The sequence below is a fragment of the Amblyraja radiata genome, chromosome 8 (genome assembly GCF_010909765.2).
Source record: "Amblyraja radiata isolate CabotCenter1 chromosome 8, sAmbRad1.1.pri, whole genome shotgun sequence".
NCBI lineage: Eukaryota > Metazoa > Chordata > Chondrichthyes > Rajiformes > Rajidae > Amblyraja > Amblyraja radiata.
In genome coordinates this window covers 5561510-5586536 of record NC_045963.1, presented here as the reverse complement: position 1 = coordinate 5586536, position 25027 = coordinate 5561510, and the positions used below count along the sequence as shown (strand labels likewise).

The 25027-nt window shown below is 45.7% G+C and overlaps 1 protein-coding gene across 6 annotated transcripts in view; it reads right to left on the bottom strand.

The window, feature by feature from the left end:
* Nucleotides 1-25027, bottom strand: part of utrn (utrophin) — a 395823-nt gene that overhangs the window by 95997 nt on the left and 274799 nt on the right. The window contains exon 1 of one of the 6 annotated variants that reach the window (XM_033025075.1): nucleotides 8634-9026. The exons of the other annotated variants lie outside the window; for them this stretch is intronic. Within the exon in view, the coding sequence (XP_032880966.1) occupies nucleotides 8634-8684 (51 nt within the window). The 5' untranslated portion in view covers nucleotides 8685-9026. Of the gene's footprint in view, nucleotides 1-8633; nucleotides 9027-25027 lie in introns of those variants that run through there. 6 annotated transcript variants of the gene reach the window in all.

Here is a 25027-nt window from a genome sequence, read left to right as displayed (position 1 = left end):
TCATTGCCCTATAAGCAGAGAAGCACCACTGGTTCAATCAAGAGTGAAACCAGGAAACAATCCAGGTCTACCGAAATACAAGTTGCCAACCAGGTGAACCTGCAAGAGGCAATATGCATGTTAAATAATAAAAGCAGCATTGCAATATCCTGTCGTGAATGCAGGTGGAAATGCAATGGTTACACAAGGGCATGACAGCCTGTGATTTCCCATCTTCATTAATGGTGAACAATCAAACTTTGGACAGAAACTTTTACCAGAAGCCACGTGGATGATCCATATCCGCCAAATCCATTTACTCCACCATAAATCATGTGCTTCAGTGCTCTGTACCTGACAAGATCCTGGCTATGCCTTTGCACACTTGTAGCCAAGCTGAGCACATCCCGAACCATCACAGGCACAGTCCTCCCCATCATTGAAAGCATCTGTTAGTTGCAGCCTCAAGAAGGTGGCATCAATTAGCAAGAATCCCCAGCATCCTGGCCATGCCTTCCCTTCACTTCCACAGAAGGGCAGGGGATATCGACGACAGAAGCTCTACACCACCAGGCTACTTGCCTACGTCAGAAACAAGTGCTGGAGTAACTTTGCAGGTCAGGCAACTCTCTGGAGAACATGGAAAAGTTACCATTCAGGTTGGAATCCTTCTTCATAGTGATTATGGTGGGGAGGGGGGAAGGAGGATGAAAAGAAAGCTGGAAGAGAGGAGGGGCAGGACAAATCCAGGCAAGTGATAGGTAGAAGGTACACAAAATTGCTGGGGAAACTCAGCGGGTGCAGCAGCATCTATGGAGCGAAGGAAATAGGCGACGTTTCGGGCCGAAACCCTTCTTCAGACTGATAGGTAGATGCAGGTGAGGCGGGAGGTTTTGAAAGGCTGGATAAAGGCCAGAGATAAAGGAAAAAAGTGTAAGATAAGGGTAAAAGCGTTGCGATTGATGAAGCCAGAGGCAGGAATGTAGGTTGAAGGGGAGGGGATGGGAGAAATGGGTGCAGGGCACAGGGAAGAGAAGGCAGTGACAAAGGAGGGGAGAGAGGTGTACTGGTTAGTTACCCAAAACTGGAGAATTCCTCCTTTTTCCTTCCTTCTCCCCGCCACCCCCTATCAGTCTGAAGAAGGGTTTCGGCCCGAAACGTTGCCTATTTCCTTCGCTCCATAGATGCTGCTGCACCCGCTGAGTTTCTCCAGCATTTTTGTGTACCCTGGAGAATTCAATGTTCATACCTTGAGGTTGTAAGCTACCCGAGAGTAATGAGTTGCTGTTCCTCCAGTTTGTGTATGGCCTTCCTCAGGCAATGGAAGAGTTCCAGGACAGAGGGAAGCCGGAGTGAGGCTACATGCCACTGAGAGGAACAACACCTTGTATTCTGCTCAGGCAGCTTACAATCCAACGTAGGTACATTCATTATCCAATTTTTGGTAACTAACCAAACACCGTCCCTCTCTTTCCCCTCCCCACCCACCTTCTCTGCGCCCCGCCTGGACTCGTACCCAGCTCCTCCCTTCCCCAACTCCTTCCACCTACATTCCTCCCTCTGGCTTCACAATGCTCAAACTCTCCCACGGTCCCAACGTGAAACGTCACCATCCGTGTTCTCCAGAGATGCTGCCTGACCCGCCGTGTTACTCCATTTATTTGTAAGCATCTATCTGCAGTTGCTTGCTTCTGCTTCCTACATTTGCCACGTTCTTGAACCAAGCTGCACAATTCAAATCCCACCTCAACAATGAACATGACGAACCATCGCTTGTAATGCTATGAACTTTTGCTTGTTAATTGTGTTATACACTGATGTTTTGTTTTTAGTATCTTCCAGAATAAGTGTATTTTATGTATAGTTTATGTTTATGTCGGAGTCTATGTGCTTGTGATGATGCTGAAAGCAAGATTTGTAGTGTACCTGTATATCACTGTCCCTGTGCAGATGTCAACACATGTGTACAGCTACTACACAGGCAACAAAAGGAGTCTGTATTTAAAGCAGGACAATATCGCCAAGCCAATTTCTGCCTTGTCATCAATTTAGACTTTTAACCCATGGGCCCCCTCTGTCCCTGTCCATAACTATCCAAACCTAATAGAACAGCGGTCGCTGGTCCCAAAGGGGCCACAGTCTTAGAATAAAGGGGAGGTCATTTAAGACTAAGGTGAGAAAAAACATTTTCACCCAGAGAGTTGTGAATTTATGGAATTCCCTGCCACAGTGGGCAGTGGAGGCCAAATCACTTGATGGATTTAAGAGAGAGTTAGATAGAGCTCTAGGGGATAGTGGAATCAAGGGATATGGGGAGAAGGCAGGCACGGGTTATTGATTGGGGACGATCAGCCATGATCACAATGAATGGCGGTGCTGGCTCGAAGGGCCGAATGGCCTCCCCCTGCACCTATTTTCTATGTTTCTAAAAGACTCATCCACGAACACTTCATCCACTTGCCCCCTCCAATTTCCCAAGACTAGATCAAGTGTTACCCTCTCCCATGTGGGGGCCTCTAATTATTGCTTTAGTGTTTACACCCACAATTTAGATGAGATTGGTCAAGGCATAATTAATAAGTTTGAAGATGACACTAATGTAGGCTGTAAAGTAAAGACAGTGAAGATGGCTACCAGAAATTACAGCAGGATCTTGATCAGTTGGGCAAGTGGGTAATGGGCCTGTCCCACTTAGGCGATTTTTTACGCAACTAGTTTGTCGCCACATGCTTGCCGGTGGTCGCCGGTGGTAGTCTTCTCAGTCGCGCAAAAAGTCGTAGCGCCTTTCTGGTCGCCGCTAAATTTTCAACATGTTTTCGACAACAAAAAAAACAGTGGGTTTGACGCCAACGAGCTTAGCTTGACTTCTCCTGACGTAGGTGCTGGCGTAGGCTGTCGCCAGGATGACGTAGGTTGCCGCCGGTTTTTCGGCGACCTACCACGACTATGACAGTCGCCGGCAGTTGCCTAAAAAATCGGCAAGTGAGACAGGCCCATTAAGGAATGTCTAATTGACTTCAAAGCAGAGTTCAGTCTGAAGAAGGGTTCAGACTATTTGCCTTTCTTTCGCTCCATAGATGCTGCCTCACCCGCTGAGTTTCTCCAGCATATTTGTTTACCTTCTCAAAGCAGAGACAGTAAGGTTTAATTTAGTTTACAGATACAGGCCCTTCGGCCCACTGTGTCCACGCCAAACAATGATCACCCTTACACTAGTTCTACCCTACACCCCAGGGACAATTTACAGAAGACAATTATCCTACAAATCTGTAAATCTTTGGAATGTGGGAGGAAACCAGCGCAGCCGGAGAAAACCCACGTGGTCACAAGGAGAATGCACATACTCCGTGTGGATAGCAACCGTAGACAAACCCGGGTCTCTGGCGAACTAAGGCAGCAACTCTACCGCTGCGCCACCATGCCGCACTTTGGGAAGTCAAACCAGTGCAGACCTTGCACAGTGAATGGTTAAGCCCTGGGGAGCAGAAGGATCTGGGAGTACGGCTACACAGTTCCCCCAAATGTGGAGTCACAGGTCGATCGGGTGGTAAAGGTGGCTTTTAGTACAGTGGCCTTCATCAGTTGGCATGTTATGTTCCAATTGTACACAATGTTGATGAGGCCACATTTGAAGTATTGTGTCCAGCTCTGGAAGGATGTTATTAAACTGGAAAAAAAGTGCAGAGAAGATTTAAAGGATGTTGCCAGGACTCGAGGGCCTGAGCTATAAGGAGTGCTTGGGCAAGCTAGGAATTTATTCCTTCGAGTGTAGGAGGCAAAGAGGTGATCTCCTGGAGGTGTACAAAATCGTGAGGGGAACTGATTCTTTTGCCCAGAGTAGTGGGAATCAAGAACCAGAAGACAAGTTTAAGGTGAGAGGGGAAACATATAATAGGAACCTGAGGTGTAACTTTTTCACCCAGAGAGTGATGGATATATGGAATGATCTGCCAGAGGAGGTAGTTGAGGCACGTTCTACAAGAGCATTTAAAAAACACTCAGACAGGTCGATAGATAGAAAAGGTTAAGAGGGATATGGGTCAAACATGGATAAATGGTACAAGGTTTGATGGGGCACAAACAAGTTGGGCTGAACAACTTGTTTCCGTGCTCAACAACACATCTCCTTTAACCTTTGCCTCTCTCACCTGAAAGCTATTAACTCTAGTCTTTGACATTTCCACCCTGCAGAAAATGTTCTGACTGTCCACCCTATCTATATCTCTCATTATTTTTATGTCTAACTAACAGGCCTCCCGTCAACCTCCGGCAGTCTAGAGAAATGTGTAGGAAGGAACTGCAGATGCTGATTTAAACCGAAGACAGACACAAAAAGCTGGAGTAACTCAGCGGGACAGGCTGCATCTCTGGAGAGAAGGAATGGGTGACGTTTCGGGTCGAGACCCTTATTCAGACTGGTTAGGGATAAGGGAAACGAGAGATATAGATGGTGATGTGGAGAGATAAAGAACAAAAATGATAATGGAAACAGGCCATTGTAAGCTGTTTGTAGGGTGAAAATGAGAAGCTAGTGCGACTTGGGTAGGGGAGGGATAGATAGACAGAGAGAGGGAATGCCGGGGCTACCTGAAGTGAGAGAAATCAATATTTATACCACTGGGCTGTCAGAAGCGAAATATGAGATGCTGTTCCTCCAATTTGTGTTTAGCCTCACTCTGACAGTGGAGATCGATCGATGACAGAAAGGTCAGTGCAGGAAAACATAAAATGCTGGAGTAAATCATTGGGACAGGCAACATCTCTGGAGAGAAGGAATGGGTGACGGTTCGGGTCGAGACCTGTCTTCAGACTGAAGAAAGGGGAGGGGCGGGACAAAGATAGAATGTAGTCGGAGATAGTAAGACTGATGGGAGAACAGCGAAGGGGGAGGGGATAGAGAGAGAGGGAAAGCAAGGACTATCTGAAGTTAGAGAAGTCAATGTTCACACCGCTGGGGTGTAAGCTACCCAAGCAAAATATAAGGTGCTGTTCCTCCAATTTGCGCTGGGCCTCACTCTGACAATGGAGGAGGCCCAGGACAGAAAGGTCAGATTGGGAATGGGAGGGGGAGGTAAAGTGCTTAGCCACCGGGAGATCAGGTAGGTTCAGGTGGACTGAGTGGAGGTGTTCAGCGAAACGATCGCCGAGCCTGCGCTTGGTCTCGCCGATGTACAGGAGTTGACACCTGGAATAGCGGATACAGTAGATGAGGTTGGAGGAGGTGCAAGTGAATCGCTGCCTCACCTGGAAAGACTGTCAGGGTCCATGGATGGAGTCGAGGGGGGAGGTAAAGGGGGAAGGTTGCATCTCCTCCTGTGGATGCAGGGGAAAGTACCTGGGACGGGGTGGTTTGGGTGAGAAGGGACGAGTTGACCAGGGAGTTGCGGAGGGAACGGTCTCTAAAGCTGGTACCTAAAGAATGAGGACATCTCCAATGACCTGGTATCGATGACCCAAAGGTCTGTGTAGGAATGGGAAGGAGAATTAAAGTGTCCAGAAACCACGAGATCAGATAGGTTCAGCCGGGCTGAACAAAGGTGTTCCGCAAAACGATCGCCCAGTCTGTGTTTGGTCTTGCTGATGTATAGGAGTCCACATACTGAACAGCGGATAGAGTAGATGAGGTTGGGGGAGGTGCAAGTGAACCTCTGCCTAACCTGAAAGGACTGTCGGGATCCCTGGACAGAGTCGAGGGAGGTATCGGGACAGGTGTTGCATCTTCTGCGGTTGCAGGGGAAGGTGCTGGGGGAGGGGGTCATTTGTGTGGGAAGGTATGAGTTAACCAGGGAGTTGCGGAGGGAACGGTCTCTGCAGAAGTCGGAAAGGGATGGAGATGGGAAAATGTGGCTAGTGGTGGGATCCCTCCCGTTGGAGGTGGCGGAAATTTCGGAGGATTATGTGTTGTATGCGACGGCTGATGGGGTGGAAGTAAGGATTAGAGTCATAGAGTGATACAGTGTGGAAACAGGCCCTTCGGCACAACTTGCCCACACCACACTAGTCCCACTTGCCTGCGCTTGGTCCATATCCCTCCAAACCTGTCCTATCCATGTACCTGTGTTTCTTAAATGATGGGATAGTCCCAGCCTCAACTACCTCCTCTGGCAGCTTGTTCCATACACCTACCACCCTTTGTGTGAAAAAGTCACCCCTCGGATTCCTATTAAATCTTTTCCCCCCCATTTCGAGGGAGACTCTGTCTCTGTTGCGGGGAGGGGGAGCAAGGGCGGAGCTGCGGGGTACCGAGGAGACACCAGTGAGGGCCTCACCTATGATGGGAGAGGGGAACCCCCCTTCCCTAAAGAATGAGGACATCTCGGATCTCCTGGTATGGAACACCTCATCTTGGGCGCAGATGCGGCGTAGACGGAGGAATTGGGAATAGGGGATAGAGTCTTTGCAGGAAGCAGGGTGGGAAGAAGTATAGTCGAGATAGTTGTGCGAGTCAGTGGGTTTGTAATAGACGTTAGTCAATAATATTTTAGTGAACCATATTATGTATGCAGATGATCTTGTGGTCTTTAGTCCATCTATCACTGGTCTCCAGCAGCTCCTTACTATATGTTCTGTGTATGGTGTGGAACATGATATTAAATATAATGCTAGTAAGAGTGCTGTTATGATCAGTACAACCAAAGAGGATAAATGTCTAAAATTTCCTGATTTTAAATTGTCTGACAATAATCTTAGTGTCTGTAATAAGGTAAAATACCTAGGGCATATTATTACAGAACAAATGACAGATGATGAGGATATTTATAGGCAACGACGCATGCTGTATGTACAGGCGAATATTCTCTTGCGTAAATTTGGAGCGTGTGCAGTTGTTGTGAAGATGTCGCTACTTAGAACATACTGCACACCACTCTACACTGCGCACCTGTGATCGAACTATGGAAGTTTGCAGAGACTAAAGGTGGCATATAACGATGTCATGAGAACACTGCTAAGGAAACCTAGATGGTGTAGTGCCAGTAATATGTTTGTGGCTGCAGGAGTCAGTACTTTAGAAGCTATCCTAAGGAATCACATGTATAAATTCATTTGCAGGATAAATGACTCTAAAAATGTAATTATTGTGGCCTTGTCAAACATAAGGGTTAGCACTACACGCTACGAATCCCAGCTGTGGAGACACTGGTATCGTTGTCTCGTTGTAGGACATTGACCATTCTTTTAATCTGGATTTTTAACTCATGTATTGTGTTTTAAAAAAAATATATAAGTTATGATGCTTTTATGTGATATGCTAAGATTTTATATGTACTTTATGATATTTTTTTTAATATGCAATGAATTTTTTAAAATGTAATGTTGCCCCTTGTCTGGACCTCGAGTCCGTAATAAAATGTATTATTATTATTATTATTATTAATAGTCTATTTTCTGTGATGTAGACGGTGAGATCTAGAAAGGGGAGGGAGGTGTCAGAGATGGTCAAGTGATTCTATTTAAATGTTGATGATGCAGTTGACTTGAAAGTTAAGGATGCAACTGTGTCACACTACGAGGTCATCCATTTCACCACCCACCCTTACCTGCACTCCCCCACCATCCCCGCGACCATCGACTATGCTGATCCTTGCCTCTCTCCCGCCCACATGCAACAGCTGAACTCCAGGCTTGGCTCCAGGCCGACAGCCTCTACGTTCTCGGCTCCAACACCCTCCTGGGTCCGGCTTCCACCAGGGCACCGCTCTAATGGGACCACTGGGTCCTGCTGCCCTTTCCCCTCTTTCAACCTTGTTACTCATACTACCCCCACCCGTACACCACTCCTCACTTCTCTCTGCATCCCCATCATCCCCCCACAGTAGCTCGCCCAAGCTTCCTTCCACCACTCTGCCCCCCACTGGCAACACAGTGGTGCAGCAGTAGAGTTGCTGCCTCACAGCGCCAGGGACCCGGGTTCCATCCTGACTACAGGTGCTGTCTGAACTGAGTTTTTACTTCTCCCTGACCTGCGTGGGTTTCCTGTGGGTGCTGCGTTTTTCTCCCACACTCCAAAGACGTACAGGATTGAAGGTTCACTGGCTTCGGTAAAACTGTAATTTGTCCCTAATGTGTGCAGGATAGTGTCAGTGCGCGGAGATCGCTGTTCGGCATACAATCCATATTTCTGCGCTGTATCTTTAAACTAATCTAAACTAAAGTAATTAATGAAAAGTTCATTAGTCATAGAATAGTCGATGAAAAGTTGTAGAAGTTGGCAGATGTTAAGAAATAGTCAGTTTGAGTATTGCGTAAACTGCTTCATTTCACACTGCAGAACCAGCAAAATCTCAGAACTAACCTACTTCAAGAAGAAAGAATACGCTAAATTCTCCATTTCATGGAAATGATCTTTGCAAACATGGGAGGCAACCCGATAACAAAATGTAAATGAAATTTATAATATATTAGAACACTTTCCAATTCTCAGCAATTCTCTATAAATGCACAGACATTTTCTTCTAAGATGCATTCACTAACTTCTTTGAAGTACATAGAGTTCTTAACCCACTGCAAAAAATGGTTAATGTCATTTATTCAATGTGCAGAAGATTTCCACATGATAGAATTGCAAGAACATAACTTAAATCCAAGTGAATCATTTAGGAAGGGAACTAAACATCACGTGATAATAAGATAAAATAATTGTTTACTTACTATACCTGTTCAATATTTCTTAGCAATTCCTGCAAGCTGAAATTCAGGCCAATCATCCTTGATACAGTCTACATCTTTCTACATAAAACAGTCCCATTGCTGTTGCTTTTGCTGCTGTTTTACATTTGCAAACAGAATGTTCAGCCGCTTTTACAGTACAAAATCTTCTCGTGCACACTAAATCCATCTGCGATCATTTACATAGCTTCACCCATCCATCAATTCCGAAGAACTCGCCCAAAGCTACCTAGATCCAGGATGCTGAGGAATATTCTACAGGTTTCAACCAGGCTCCATTGTATTTTCATTTCTGAGTTAGTCCTCAATCTAAAATGTAGTCGAAAATTCACTGACCCAATGGCAACCCGGTTGTTATTTCTTTAAAGCGCTTGTTCGTAGGCTCAGCCACGATTGAAGAACTAATCTCATGAATTGACAGAAGGTGCAAGTATGGGTGAAAAATAATAGTCGCTTGTGAAATTTTCTGAAAGAGTTTCTGTGCAGAAGCAACAGCAATCCTCCAATCAACTCCATTATAAACAGAGATCGAGGAGATGATATCAAACAGGACTTTGGTCCACTGGGATGGGAGGGAACAGCAACATATTTAACACGAGCCATTGATTTGTAAGTCTAGGGTTTGTTTTTTTCTTGTGGAAGAAAGGGGAAGGCAGGGTATTCAGAGAAACATTGTTCCAGCTGAGATTTCCCAGCTCCCACAACTCATTTCCACAATGTCCACTCTAATGTGGGAAATTATTTTTATACGCACTGTAGTCTGTAGTAACAATCTATTTTCAGCAGCTGTTTGTTATTTTATCATGCATCTTAATTTCAGAGCCAGATACACTCCCACTTCCTGAGGCCTCATTTTTGGCAGGGCTTCAGTGGTGGAGAAATGTGCAAAGAGCCAGACCTTCACCTAATAATAGGAAAACGCACAAAAAAAAGCAAATGCTATTACTGACTTCGTCCAAACCTTCTCTGTCCAAAATAAAATCTGGCATGATTTTCAGATGATCTGAGGTTTTGTATTTTAAGCCAATACGCAAAACATTTGAGGTGATAATTTGCTCTTAAGTTATTCACCTTACTAGCTAGTTCATAGAAACATAGAAAATAGGTCCATGAGGAGGCCATTCGGCCCTTCGAGCCATCACCGCCATTCATTGTGATCATGGCTAATCCTCCCAAATCAATAACCCGTGCCTGCTTTCTCCCCATATCCCTTGATTCCACTAGCCCCTAGAGCTCTATCCAACTATCTCTTAAATCCATCCAGTGATTTGGCCTCCACTGCCCTCTGTGGCAGGGAATTCCACAAATTCACAACTCTCTGGGTGAAAATGTTTTTTCTCACCTCAGCCTTAAATGGCCCTTAACTCCAAGAGACCAAGGAGCTCATTGTAGACTTCAGGAAGTCTAGGGGCGGCATGCACACCCCCATCCACATTAACGGGACGGAGGTGGAACGTGTTTCCAGCTTCAGGTTCCTGGGAGTCAACATCTCCGATGACCTCTCTTGGACCCACAATACCTCAACTCTGGTCAAGAAGGCTCACCAGCGTCTCTTCTTCCCGAGGAGACTAAAGAAGGTCCATCTGTCTCCTCAGATTCTGGTGAACTTCTACCGCTGCACCATCAAGAGCATCCTTACCAACTGTATCACAGTATGGCAACTGCTCTGTCTCCGACCGGAAAGCACTGCGGAGGGTGGTGAAAATTGCCCAACGCATCACCGGTTCCTCACTCCCCTCCATTGAGTCTGTCCAAAGCAAGCGTTGTCTGCGAAGGGCGCTCAGCATCGCCAAGGACTGCTCTCACCCCAACCATGGACTGTTTACCCTCCTACCATCCGGGAGGCGCTACAGGTCTCTCCGTTGCCAGACCAGCAGGTCCAGGAACAGCTTCTTCCCTGCTGCTGTTACACTACTCAACACTGCTCAAAATACTATGACTGTATGCACGTAAATAGATTTATTTATTGCTCATATTTATGTCGCTCTTCTAGGGAGATGCTAACTGCATTTCATTGTCTCTGTACTGTACACTGCACAATGAAAATAAAGTTGAATGAATCTGAATCTGAATCTGAAATGGCCTCCCTTTTATTCTAAGAATAAAGTTCCTATTACACTTTTCTCTTCCCAGATGTATTTTATCAGATGGCTAAGGACATTATTCTATTTGTGGAAGTTTGATATTAATTGGCCAATAAACTTAAGAAGACCTAATGAAAATGGATTCTTGGAATTGTCATCAACTTACAGCTAAATTCATAGCACATGAAAATGTTTAATCATCCATAGAGAAGTGTCATAGTCATACAGCAGGGAAACAGGCCCTTCCGCCCAACTTGCCCACGCCAGCCAAAATGCTCCATCTACACTAGTCCCTCCTGCCTGCATTTGGCCCATATCCCTCTAAACCCACCCAATCCATGGACATGTCCCAAGTGTTTTTAAAATATTGTGATAGTACCTATCTCAACTACCTCCCCTGGCAGCTCGCTCCATACACCCGCCACCCTTTGTCTATTAAATCTTTAGCCCCTCAACTTAAAAAGTGAATTGCATTTCAGAAATACATTACAGCATGTTCTGAGCTAATTTGACTAACTCTTGTCACCAACATCCTCAATTCCCGTTCTTACTTTTCTCTTTGATACACTAACATTCCATCCACTTGAAGGATATTTTAATCTAAATTCCTACAAATCGGAAATAGGCTGCCTTTGGTCATTACAGGAATCTCTGATGCACATGTAATGAATACTAGAAATTCTTTACCCTTTTATGTAATGAATATAAAGCAATTTGAGTTCTTCCTGGCAAAATAGCAGGGAAATAATGGCATTTATTTTGCTTGTATTATACAATTTACAATCCATTGGCAGAGAATATGCACCAGGGAACAGCAAATTCAAACAAGGCCCAGAATAGAAACCGGTGAATTTGGAAAGCAGTAACTAAATTAAAAATCACAATGTGCCAAATGCTCAGAAAGGTGCTCAGGGCAGCAGCAACATTTTAAAATTCATCTGGAATTAAATCTTCCAACCATTAACTTTCTCCTGGTTTCATGCCACCCTCCTCTAAAATAATCCCTTTTCTTGAAATAGAAGTGTTCTTGAAATGGCAGAAAGTTGTGGAGGTAGCCCACACCATCACACAAACCAGCCTCACTTCCATCGACTCCATCTACACTTCACGCTGCCTCAACTTGGTTCTTTTCTTGTTGTACGACTGCAGAAACCAAATTTCATTTGAACTTCATGTGAGGTTCAAATGACAAATAAACGGTATTGTATTGTATTGTATAAGGCCACCGGCATAATCAAGGACCAGTTTCAGCCTGACCAGTCTGAAGAAGGGTCTCGACCCAAAACGACACCTATTCCTTCACTCCATTGATGCTGCCTCACCCGCTGAGTTTCTCCAGCATTTTTGTCTACCAGTCTCACCTAGGCCACTCCCTCTTCTTCTTTCTCCCATCAGGCAAGAAATACAGAAGTATGAACACAGTCATAAAGTCCATACAGCGTAGAAACAGGCCCTTCGGCCCAACTTGCCCATGTAGACCCACATGCCCGTCTACACTAGTCCCACCTGCCTGCATTTGGCCCATATCCCTCTAAACCTATCATATACGATAAAACTTTATTCATCTCTGGAGGGTAATTGGTCTGCCAACTGTCACAACATACAGGAGACATGAAAAGGTGAAATTAAAAGTGAATACAAAAAGAAAAAGACAAGTGCCTGTTGTCAGGCTACCGTGGGCACAGCACCTTCACATGAACAAACAAACAGACTTATCCCCTGAGCAGAGGATTCTAAAACTAGTTTCCCCCTCCCCACACTGTTCTCCCATCATCCCCCCTCCCCCCCACGCCTGCATTTACCTGATCTATTCGTCTTGTACCTCCAGATTCAGGAGCAGTGTTTCCCCCGGCTGTTATCAGGCAACTGAACGGTCCCCTCATTAGCTAGAGTGCGGTTCTGACCTCCCATCTACCTCACTGGAGACCTTTGAACTTTTTTTTATTCGGACTTCAATATCTTTGCTCTAAATGTTGTATCCTTTATCCCTTATCTTCGCAGTGTGGACAGCTTGATTGTATTCATGTATAGCCTTTCTCTAGACGATAGCACACAAACAAAAGCTGTTCATTGTATCTCGATGCACATGACAATAATAAATTAAACTGGCCAGGTGACTGGTGTCACAATGGAAGAGCAGTTTGGGATTAGTGATCAGAGCTCTGTAAATGTTAAGATCATTTTGAATTGGAATGTCTGGACCTTGCAGGAAGGTACAAAATTGGAATAAGGCAAATTACACCACAGGCAAGAACAAAATGACACGTGCATACTGAGGCAGGTACTGTGTTTCCCTTTTGTGAAGATGCTTGTAATTGGGAATTAGGGTAGGGCACCTGTAAATGGGGGATTAGGGGAGGGCACCAGTAAATGGGGAATTAGAGAAGGGCACCACTAAATGGGGGATTAGAGAAGGGCACCAGTAAATGGGGAATTAGGGTAGGGCACCTGTAAATGGGGGATTAGGGGAGGGCACCTGTAAATGGGGGATTAGTGGAGGGCACCTGTAAATGGGGGATTAGTGGAGGGCACCTGTAAATGGGGGACTAGGGGAGGGCACCTGTAAATGGGGGATTAGGGGAGGGCACCAGTAAATGTATCTACAACATAATCTATCTATTGATTAGTACAGATGTCAGGGGTTATGAGAAGGCTGGAGAATGGGGTTAGGAGGGAGAGAGGGATCAGCTATGATTGAATAGCATAGACTCGATGGGCCGAATGTCCTAATTCTGCTCCTATCACCCATGAACACAAACAAAGGGATAAGGATGGCAAAGTAAAGGGATCAAAGATGTAAATTTGGTCAGAGGAAAAGGAAGCGCATGCAAGGCAGTGAAGAAAGCGAATGGCATGTTGGCCTTTATAACAAGAGGAATCAAATATAAGAGCAAAGAGGTCCTTCTGTCGTTGTACAGAGCCATAGTGAGACCACACCTGGAGTATTGTGTGCAGTTATGGTCCCCTAATTTGAGGAAGGACTTTCTTGCTATTGAGGGAATGTAGCGTAGGTTTACAAGGTTAATTCCCGGGATGGCGGGACTGTCATATGCTGAGAGAATGGAGCAGCTTGGCTTGTACACTCTGGAGTTTAGAAAGATGAGATGGGATCTCATTGAAACATATGATTGTTAAGGGTTTGGACACGCTAGAGGCAGGAAACATGTTCCCGATGTTGGGGGAGTCCAGAACCAGGGGCCACAGTTTAAGAATAAGGGGTAAGCCATTTAGAACGGAGACGAGGAAACACTTTTTCTCACAGAGTGGTGAGTGTGGAATTCTCTGCCTCAGAGGGCGGTGGAGGCGGGTTCTCTGGATGCTTTCAAGGGAGAGCTAGATAGGGCTCTTAAAAATAGCGCATGGGATATGAGAAGGCAGGAACGGGGTACTGATTGGGGATGATCAGCCATGATCACATTGAATGGCGGTGCTGGCTCGAAGGGCCGAATGGCCTACTCCTGCACCTATTGTCTATTGTTTAAGAGAATGGAATCAGACAGGACCGTTGAGGAATATAAAGAAAGGAGGAAAAACTCTAGCAGGTGATTAGAAGGGCCAAAACAGGCCACAAAATGTCATTGGCAACTCTGATTAATGACAATCCCAAAGGTTTTTATATCTACATTAATAACAAGAGGGCCACCAGGGAGAAGGTAGGGCAAGGATAAAGCAGGGAATTTATGGTTGGAGTCAGGGGATGTACGTGAGGTACTAAAGGAGTCGGACATGAAGGACAGCGAGATCAGTGTGGAGAATACTAACATGCAAATCCAATTTGGTTCTTGAAGAGCATTAAGATGGATAAATCCCCAGGTACTGATGACATCTCTCTCAGGTTATTAAGTGAGGAAATTGCGGGAGCCTTGATGAAGATCTTTGCAACTTCTGCAGCCACAAGTGAGGGCCCGGAGGACTGGAGAGTTGATAATGTGGTTATTTTGTTTAAAATAGGGAAGTAGAGGAAATCCACAGAATTTCAGACTGGTAAGACTCACATCATTAGTAAGGAAGCTATTGGAGAGGAACCGTCAGGAAAGGATTTACTTCAAGGCGATTAGTGAGGGCAAGGTCGTGGATGCAGTCTGTACGGATGTTAGTAAGGCATTTTAGTAAGTCCTCCATTGTCGGTTGATCAAGAAGATTAAGATGCACAAGATTTGGCCGTATGGAAACAGAACTGGCTTATTGATAGAAGACAGAGGGTTGTGGTCGAAGGACAATATTCAGCTGGAGCTCTGTGACCAGTGGAGTTCCACAGGGATCTGTGTTGGGATATCTGCTGTTTGGGATACTGTATCAATTAATGAGTTGGAACGGGAATGCAGACGGGATGAATAGTAAGTTTTCAGATGACACCAGATTGTTGTGGTCGTGGACTGTGAGGAAGGCTGTCAAAGAATACAGTGGAAGATAGATCAGCTACAGAATTGGACAGAGGGGTGGCAGGTGGAGTTTAATCCGAGCAAGTTTGATGTGTTGCACTTTGGAAGGTCTTATGACCCTTAACAGGATTGATGTACAGAGGGATCTTGGGGTCCAGGTCCATAACTCCCTGAAAGTGGCAACACAAATATAGTGCCCTCCATAATGTTTGGGACAAAGACCCATCATTTATTTATTTGCCTCTGTACTCCACAATTTGAGATTGGTAATGGAATAAATCACATGTGGTTAAAGTGCACATTGTCAGATTTTATTAAAGGCCATTTTTATACATTTTGGTTTCACCATGTAGAAATTACAGCAGCGTTTATACATAGTCCCCCCATTTCAGGGCACCATAATGTTTGGGACACAGCAATGTTATGTGAATGAAAGTTGTCATGTTTAGTATTTTGTTGCATATCCTTTGCATGCAATGACTGCTTGAAGTCTGCGATTCATGGACATCACCAGTTGCTGGGTGTCTTCTCTGGTGATGCTCTGCCAGGCCTGTATTGTAGCCATCTTCAGCTTGAGCTTGTTTTGGGGGCTAGTCCCCTTCAGTTTTCTCTTCAGCATATAAAAGGCATGCTCAATCGTGTTCAGATCGGGTGATTGACTTGGCCACTCAAGAATTGACCATTTTTTTAGCTTTGAAAAACTCCTTTGTTGCTTTAGCAGTATGTTTGGGATCATTGTCTTGCTGTAGAATGAACTGCCGGCCAATGTGTTTTGTGGCATTTGTTTGAACTTGAGCAGATAGGATGTGTCTAAACACGTCAGAATTTATTATGCTACTACCATCAGCAGTTGTATCATCAATGAAGATAAGTGAGCCAGTACCTTCAGCAGCCATACATGCCCAGGCCATAACACCCCTACCACTGTGTTTCACAGATGATGTGGTATGCTTTGGATCTTGGGCAGTTCCTTCTCTCCTCCATACCTTGCTCTTACCATCACTCTGATATAAATTAATCTTCGTCTAATCTGTCCACAAGACCTTTTTCCAGAACTGTGGTTGCTCTTTTAAGTACTTCTTGGCAAACTGTAACCCGGCCATCCTATTTTTGCAGCTAACCAGTGGTTTGCATCTTGCAGTGTAGCCTCTGTATTTCTGTTCATGAAGTCTTCTGCGGACAGTGGTCAATGACAAATCCACACCCGACTCCTGAAGAGTGTTTCTGATTTGTTGGACAGATGCTTGTGGATTTTTCTTAATTATAGAGAGAATTCTTCTGTCATCAGCTGTGGAGATCTTCCTTGGCCTGCCAGTCCCTTTGCGATTAGTAAGCTCACCAGTGCTCTCTTTCTTCCTAATGATGTTCCAAACAGTTGATTTTGGCAAGCCTAAGGTTTGGCTGATGTCTCTAACAGTTTTATTCTTGTCTCAGTCGCATAATGGCTTCTTTGACTTTCATTGGCACAACTTTGGTCCTCATGTTGATAAACAGCAATAAAAGTTTCCAAAGGTGATGGAAAGACTGGAGGAAAGACTAGGTGCTGAGAGCTCTCTTATACCTGCATTAAGGAGGCAATTAAACACACCTGAGCAATTACAAACACCTGTGAAGCCATGTGTCCCAAACATTATGGTGCCCTGAAATGGGGGGACTATGTATAAACACAGCTGTAATTTCTACATGGTGAAACCAAAATGTGTAAAAAATAACCTTTATTAAAATCTGACAATGTGCATTTTAATCACATGTGATTTTTTCTATTACAAATCTCAAATTGTGAAGTACAGAGGCAAATAAATAAATGATGGGTCTTTGTCCCAAACATTATGGAGGGCACTGTAACTATAGTGGTAAAGGCACACACACGCATTGCTTGCCTTCATTGGTCGGGTCATTGAGTCTATAGTCAGCGAATCATGCTGCAGCTTTATGGGTCTTTGGTTAGGCCACATTTGGAGTATTGTGTGCAGTTCTGGTCACCCCATTACAGGAAGCATGTGAAGGCGTTTGAAACAGTGCAGGGAAGGTTTACCAGAATGATGTTTTAATCAGGGGGAAGTAGCCACAGGGAGAGGTTGGACAGACTTGGATTGTGTTCTCTGGTTCTGGGGACACCTGATAGAGGTATATACAATGATGAGAGGTGTAGATAAAGTAGACAGTCACAACCTTTTTCCCCAGGTTGGAAAAATCAAATGCTATTAGATATAGATTTAAGGTGAGAGGGGCAGGTGTACAGAAGATGAGTGGGGCAAGTCGTTTTTTTACATACAGAGGCTGGTGAGTGCCAGGAATGTGTTTCCTGGGTCGGTGGTGGAGGCTAATTCAATAGCGGCATTTAAGAGACTTTTGGAGAGACATGTGGATACGCAGACAAGGGAGGGATATTGTTTATATGCGGGCAGCTAAGATTTGCTTTTGGCATCAAGTTAGGCAAAGACATTGTGGGCTGAAGGGCCTGTTCCCGTGCTGTACTGTTGTACGCTTTATGATGTTGTTGCCATAAGCACAAATAATACCATGAAAGGTTTGCGGCATGCCATTTGTTTACATACACCTGCCCACTGACTGTGTTGTTGCCCAACACAAGTTGCTGATCTGGAAGTTGCAATTTTTCCAGCAATAGAAGAAGGAACTTGAACTATATGGGGCCTTTTACAACCTGACCATTTTCCAAAGATCTTACAACAAATCACATTTTTAGAGGTTCATTCATTGCCAACAGTTAATGGCCCAAATTTCAATTTACTGCAAGATCGCACACATATACAGCTAATGGCAAAACCCTTAACAGCATTCGTGTACAGAAAGTTAATAGCTCCAAGTTCATAGCTCACAGGGCTGTGATACCAATCCTGGTGCCGAGGCTCAGCAGGGAAGGTCAACGTCAGGCAGGGTAATTGTGGCAGATGACTCGATAGTTCAGGGTGCAGATAGGAGATTCTGCGGCAGGAATGAGGTTCTGCAGTATGTGTGTAGGGCGTTCGGTAAAATGCTGAAATTAGGACCACCCAGGGTAGTGATCTCTGAATTGCCTCCGATGGCACGTGCTAGTGAGAGCAAGGATAGGAAGAGAGGGGAGATGAATGTGTGGCTGAGGATTTGGTGCAGGGGGCAGGGATTCAGATCTGGAGTGTCGTACAGCGTGGAGACAGGCCCTTCGGCCCAACTTGCCCACACCGGCCAACATGTCCCATCTGCACGAGTGCCACCTGCCTGCATTTGTCCCATATCCATCTAAACCTGTCCTATCCATGCACCTGTCCAAATGTTTCTTAAGTACTGCATTAGTCCCTGTCTCAACTACCTCCGCCGGCAGCTCGAAACATACACCCACCACCCTTTGCGTGAAAAGGTCACCCATTAAATCTTTCCCTCCGCACATTAAACTTATGTCCCCTGGTTCTTGATTCTGGGCAATAGACTCTGTGCGTCTAACCGATCTAATCATCTTGTTTACCTCTATAAGAACACCGCTCATCCTCTGCGCTCCAAGGAATAGAGTCCTAGCTTGCTCAACCTCTCTCTATAGCTCACTCAGGCCCTCGAGTCCTGGCAACATCCTGGTAAATATTCGCTGCACTCTATCCAGCTTGACATCTTTCCTAAAACAGAGCCATAAGTTCGTCATATTAGGCCATTCAGCCCATCAAGTCTACTCCACCACTCAATCATGGCTGATCTATCTCTCCCTCCCAACCCCATTCTCCTGCCTTCTCCCCATAACCCCCGACACCCGATCTAATCAAGAATCTATCTATCTCTGCCTTAAAAATATCCACTGACTGAATTCCAGATTCACTACCCTCTGACTAAAGAAATTCCTCCTCATCTCTTTCCTAAAGGAACGTCCTTTAATTCTGAGGTTGTCCTAGACTCTCCACATCCACTCTATCCAAGCCTTTCATTATTTGGTACAGTTCAATGAGGTCCCCCACTCATTTTTCTAAACTCCAGCGAGTACAGGCTCGGTGCCATCAAACTCTCATCAAAGGTTAACCCACTCATTCCTGGGATCATTCTTGTAAACCTCCTCTGGACCCTCTTCAGAGCCAGCACATCCTTTCTCAGATATGGTGCCCAGAATTGCTCACAATACTCCAAATGTGGCCTGACCAGCGCCTTATAGAGTCTCAGCATTACATCCCTGTTTTTGTATACAAGCTCTCTTCAAATAAATACTAGCATTAAGTTTACTTTCTTTACTACCGATTCAACGATGAACCATTTGGGAACCCTGCACCAGCTCTCCCAAGTCCCTTTGCACCTCCGATTCCTGGGATCTCTCCCATTTAGAAAATAGTATACACCTTTATTCCTACTACCAAAATGCATGACTCCACACTTTGCTACACTATATTCCATCTGCTACTTCTCTGCTCACTCTCCCAACCTGTCCAAGTCCTTCTGCAGAGTCCCTGCTTTCTTTACACTACCTGCCCCATCACCTATTTTCGTGTCATCCGCAGGGGTGGGAGATTGCAACCTTCACGTGGTCCGCCCTGTTTCGACGAATGCAATCAACCTGGCGTGCACAATCAAATAAGATCAAATAGAACAAGTTGTCCTACAACTTTAGGCTGTGCACGTCATACGCCAGAAGAAGTGTCATCCGCAAACTTGGCCACAAAGCCTTCAATCCCCTCGTCCAAATCATTAATATACAAAGTAGAGATTAGTGGCCCCAGCACCGAGCGAGTGCCCATGATGACTAGAATAGATAAGGAGGAAAAGAGACAGACACAAAAAGCTGGAGTAACTCAGCGGGACAGGCAGCGTCTCTGGAGAGAAGGAATGGGCGACGTTTCGGGCCAAGACCCTTCTTCAGACTCGAAACGTCGCCAATTCCTTCTCCAGAGATGCCGTCTGTCCTGCTGAGACACTCTAGCATGTTGTGTCTAACTACGATTTAAATCAGCATCTATAGTTCCTTCACACAGAAAAAGAGACATAGTGTATTTGGATGTTCAGAAGGCTTCCACACAGGTTTGATCCCAAATAACTTGGGAGGTAAAATACTGAAATGGAATGAGAATTGATCATCAGATAGAAAGCAAAGAATATACATTTACATAAATGCAACTCTGCATGAAGCACATTTCATCTTTTCCATAAAGCGTCTGGAAACTAACATCAAATTTATTTTTAGTGCAGCAATTCAAATTAATGCCACCCCATTTCAATTATTTTCCACCAACCTTTACTGTTCTAAACAGACAGTGTGCTCTTCAATTTAAGAACTCGTAAAATCTTAAAGGCTGCTGTTTTCACTTTTAGCAAATGTGAAATCCACTTCAATTTACAAGTTTGCCAGACTGCCACTCTAATTAAAACCTCCCTGTAATGATATTGGCAACACACCATCCTGCATGTCACCTGCAGCTACAGAATCTCCAATATGCCTCCATAACTTAGGAGCAGGAAGCAACTGCAGATGCTGGTTTACATCGAAGATAGACACAAAATACTGGAGTAACTCCAGTGGGACAGACAGCATCTCTGGAGAGAAGGAATGGGTGACGCTTCGGGTCGAGCTTCAGACAGTCAGGGGAGAGGGAGTTACAGAGATAAAGAATTGGAAGAGATCAAAAGAGAAGCTGATCAAGGAAGATGTAGGATAGATCATTATTAGTTGGGAGAAGGTAACAACATAGTAAGCAGAGATACAATGTCATCTGAGGGGCAGTCAGACTGGTGGGAGAACTGGGAAGGGGGACGGAGAGAGAGGGAAAGCAAAGGTTACCTGCAGTTGGAGAAGGCAATGTTCATACCGCTGGGGTGTAAGCTGCCCAAGCAAAATATGAAGTGCCGTTCCTTCAATTTGCGCAGGGCCTCACTCTGACAATGGAGGAGGCCCAGGTCAGAAGGGTCAGTGTGCGAATGGGAGTTAAAGTGCTGAGCAACCGGGAGATCAGGTAGGTTTAGGCAACTGCATCGGGGCTATACTACCACGAGAGAAATATGAGAAGACCTCACCTTTCTTCACCTGTTTTACAAACCCACTGACTGCCACAACTATCCCACTTCTTCCCACTCGGTTTCCTGCAACAATTCTATTATCCCCTACTCCCAATTCCTCCGTCTATGTTGCATCTGCCCCCAAGATGAGGAGGTCCATACCAGGACATCTGAGATGTCCTCATTCTTTAGGGACCGGGGCTCCCCTCTCCCATCATAGAGGAGTTCCTCACTCGTGTCTCCGTTAGAGATACAGCGCAGAAACAGGCCCACTGAGTCCAAGCTAACCGGCGATCCCTCCATACATTAGCACTATCCCGCACACTAGGGACAATTTACAATCTTTATCAAAGCCAATTAACTTACAAACTTGTATGTCTTTAGATTGTGGGAGAAAACTGGAGCACCCAGGGAAAACCCACATGGTCACAGGGAGAACAAACAAACAGCACCCGTTGTCAGGATCAAAGCCGAGTCTCTGGCCCTATAAGGCAGCAACTCTACCGTAAAGAAACAGGACATTTATTTCTGGGAAAGCATTTCAAAGACAGCAACCCAGCGGTACATAAATCTCACATTGATTTTATATGCAACTCTTGGATTGGAGCCTGCACTTCAACCTTGCATCCGGCAGATTGCAGAAAGACAACTTCAATACAGCCAAAGTCATTCAGCAATCCTGCAATCCTTTCTCAGATCCTGCTGTAGTTGTCAGCTTTCCATCTGCAGTAAAATTATTAGTAGGAAGGAACTGCAGATGCTGGTTTAAACCGGAGATAGACACAAAGTGCTGGAGTAACTCAGCGGGACAGGCAGCATCTCTGGACAGAAGGAATGGGTGACGTTTCGGGTCGAGACCCTTCTTCAGTCTGAACTTACTCCGGCACTTTGTGTCTATCTGCAGTGAAATTATCCTTGTTTGGATTATTATTTGCAGAGAACATTGTCTTTTCAGCAATACCCTGCAGATATTTTAATTAACAGTGTAAGTAAATCTATACATAAACTCTGATCTTGTGCTCTTCCGTTTTGCGTGGTTTTTCTATTTGCGCAGAAACTGTACGCAATAGTGCTACGATTTTTCGCCACCTTACTCACCATTCTCCTGTGCTGCAAGTGCAACAAGTTTTGCTCCGATCGATGGTATATTTTAAAAGTTATTACGGTTTAAAAATCTTAAAAAACGCATATGCGCAGATTGGCCTCCTCTCCCGAGTCACCTGGGACGGCGGCGCCCCTTCCTGCACCATCACAGCACTGATTGACCACGTCTGCTATCAGTCACACGCACCCGCCCGCTCTCCTCTGCCGGCGCCCACCCGCCTCTGTCCGCCGTGGCTTCCGGTCGGCGCGGCCTCCGGTCAAGGCAACGTCGGGTTAAGGCAACCTCCGGTCAAAGGAGCGGCAACCTCGAGTTCCTGGGGAGGGAGTAACTGAGGGTAGGGGAGAGGAGAGGTGAGGGAGGGTAGGGGCAGAGGGGAAAGAAGAGGGAGGAGGTGAGGAGGGAGAGTGGGGGAGGAGGAGGAATAGAGGTAGAGGAGGGGGAGTGGGGAGGTAGGGAGTGGAGGGCAGTGGGAGAGGTGAGGTGTGGGGGAGTGAGGAGGGATAGTGGGGGGGCAGGGGAAGGAGTGGGGGATAGAGGGATAGGAGGTTGGGAGGGAGGGAGGGAGTGACTGAGGGCAGGGAAAGGAGAGGGAGGGAGAGGTGAGGGAGGGAGTGGGGAGGGGAGGGGAAAGAAGAGGGAGGGGGGGAGAGTGGGCTGGGGATGAGGGGAAATGAGCAGCGCCTGCGCAGTTGAGAGCTATGGGTGAGTGGTGGAATATTGCGTTGGAGGACCAGGCCTCCCGTGTAACAGGGGCCCAACGGGTCCCACTTAGCCTAGTTAACAATAAAAGACGAGTCTTTTTGCAATGCTTATCAAGTGATCTTCAATAAGATATCATGTGGAATCCCTGTAAAATGCAAATAGCACAAACATAAAGGCCTCAGGTTTGAATAATCAAATTCCTCTAAATGCCTCAAACACCCTGGCAATGTAAATAAGGATAAGCACTGCTTAAGAGTGATTCCTTTCAGTCAGATTGTTCTGTGGTCACATGCCAAACCCACGTTCACAACGTTTATTCAATCAAATTAAACAAGTTCCTTGAACAGTGGAGTGAATACAATACAATACAATTTTATTTGTCACTTGAACCTCATAGAGGGTCCGCAGCTCATAGAGGTTCAAATCAAATGTTGTTTCTGCAGTCATACACACAGGAAAAAGACCCAAGACACAACACAATTTACACAAACATCCATCACAGCGCATCTCCTCCTCGCTGTGATGGAAGGCAAAAACTTATCTCTCCCCTGCACTCCCCATTCCCCTCCCGATGTCAGAGTCAAAGCCCCCGGCGGGCGATGGTAATTGTCCCGCGGCCATTTACTCCGTGCCGGGTGATGCAAGGCCGCACTCCGGGTCTTGTTGTTGGAGCCCCCGGCGTGCGCTAGCAAAGTCCCGCAGCCATTCAAAGCCGCGCGGGCGATGGTAAGTGTCCCCGCTCCAGGCACTCTTCGACCCCGCAACTCGGGCGGGTGAAGTCGCCGTTGCGGAAACCCCCGAAAAGCGGTCTCCCAGCAGGGACCCGCGGGCTCCCGGTGTTTCTGTCCACCAGACCTGCGGTTGGAGCTCTGAATCTCCGGGGGTCGGGTCGCAGCCGAGCGCCACCACAGCTCCACCCTCTCCGCTCGGCCAGCTCCGCGATGGTGGGTAAGTCCGCAGCTCCGCGACTGGAGCCCCAGGTCGTTCCGGTTGGAGGCCGCTCCACGTTGCTCAGCCCCAACGACTACGGAGACCCGCCAGGGAAAAGGTCGGGTTCTCCGTGCAGGGGAAAGATTTTAAAAGTTTCCCCACCCCCCGCCCTCCACACACATACCCCGTCAAAAAAAAAAAAAAACTACATTCAAACGAGACAAAAAATAATAAAAAGACAGACAGACTGCAGAGGCCGCTGTGACGTGAGTCGCGCCGCCCACTTGCATTGCAATCAATCGGAGCCATTCGCTTTGTTCCCTTTCCTTTTCTTAGTTGAGTTTAATTTAGAGATACAACATCTCTATTTGTCCACGCCGACCAACGATCACACGTATACTAGTTCTATGTTATCCCAATTTTGCATCCTACACTCTAGGGGCACTTTTCAGAAGTCAATTCACCTACAAACCTGCATCTCTTCGGAATGTGGGAGGAAACAGGCGCACTCAAAATAAACCCAAGTGGTCACGGGGAGAACGTACAAACTCGGTACAGGCAGCACCCGTAGATAGGATCGAACCCAGGTATCTGGTGGTGCTGTAAGGCAGCAATTATCGCTGTGCCACAGTGCCACCCCTAGATACCTAGGCCCCGGACATATCTTGATATCTGAAGTTATCCACTGTTTCATTTTGCGGAGATTCTAAATCTAACAAAATGGTCTAATTAAATTAACAAACACATTTACTGACTGATAAATCATGGTTAACTCATCACTCGTTGAAAGTGGCAATACAAGTAGAAAGAGTGGTAAAGGAGGCGTGCATACGCTTGCTTTCAGAGGTTGGGGCATTGTGTATAAGAGGAAGTCATGATGTAATTCAACAGGACTGCATTTGGAGCAAACAACCACTGAGAACTGTTCAAAAGGGAACTGCAGATGCTGGAATAGATGCTCCATAGATGCTGCTGCACCCGCTGAGTTTCCCCAGCAATTTTGTGAACCACTGAGAACTACCAGCTTTGACAGTTCATAAAAGTGAGAATCATCAGTCGACCCAAAATAGAACCAATTTTGTCAACAAAAAATTTAACTATCCTAAGAGACGATAAGCTCTTAGCTATTGAAATTATGAATCGACATAAAACCATCTGTACAGAACCAAATTTCAAAGAAATCATTCTATTGAAGCATAGTAATACTAAATCTTATA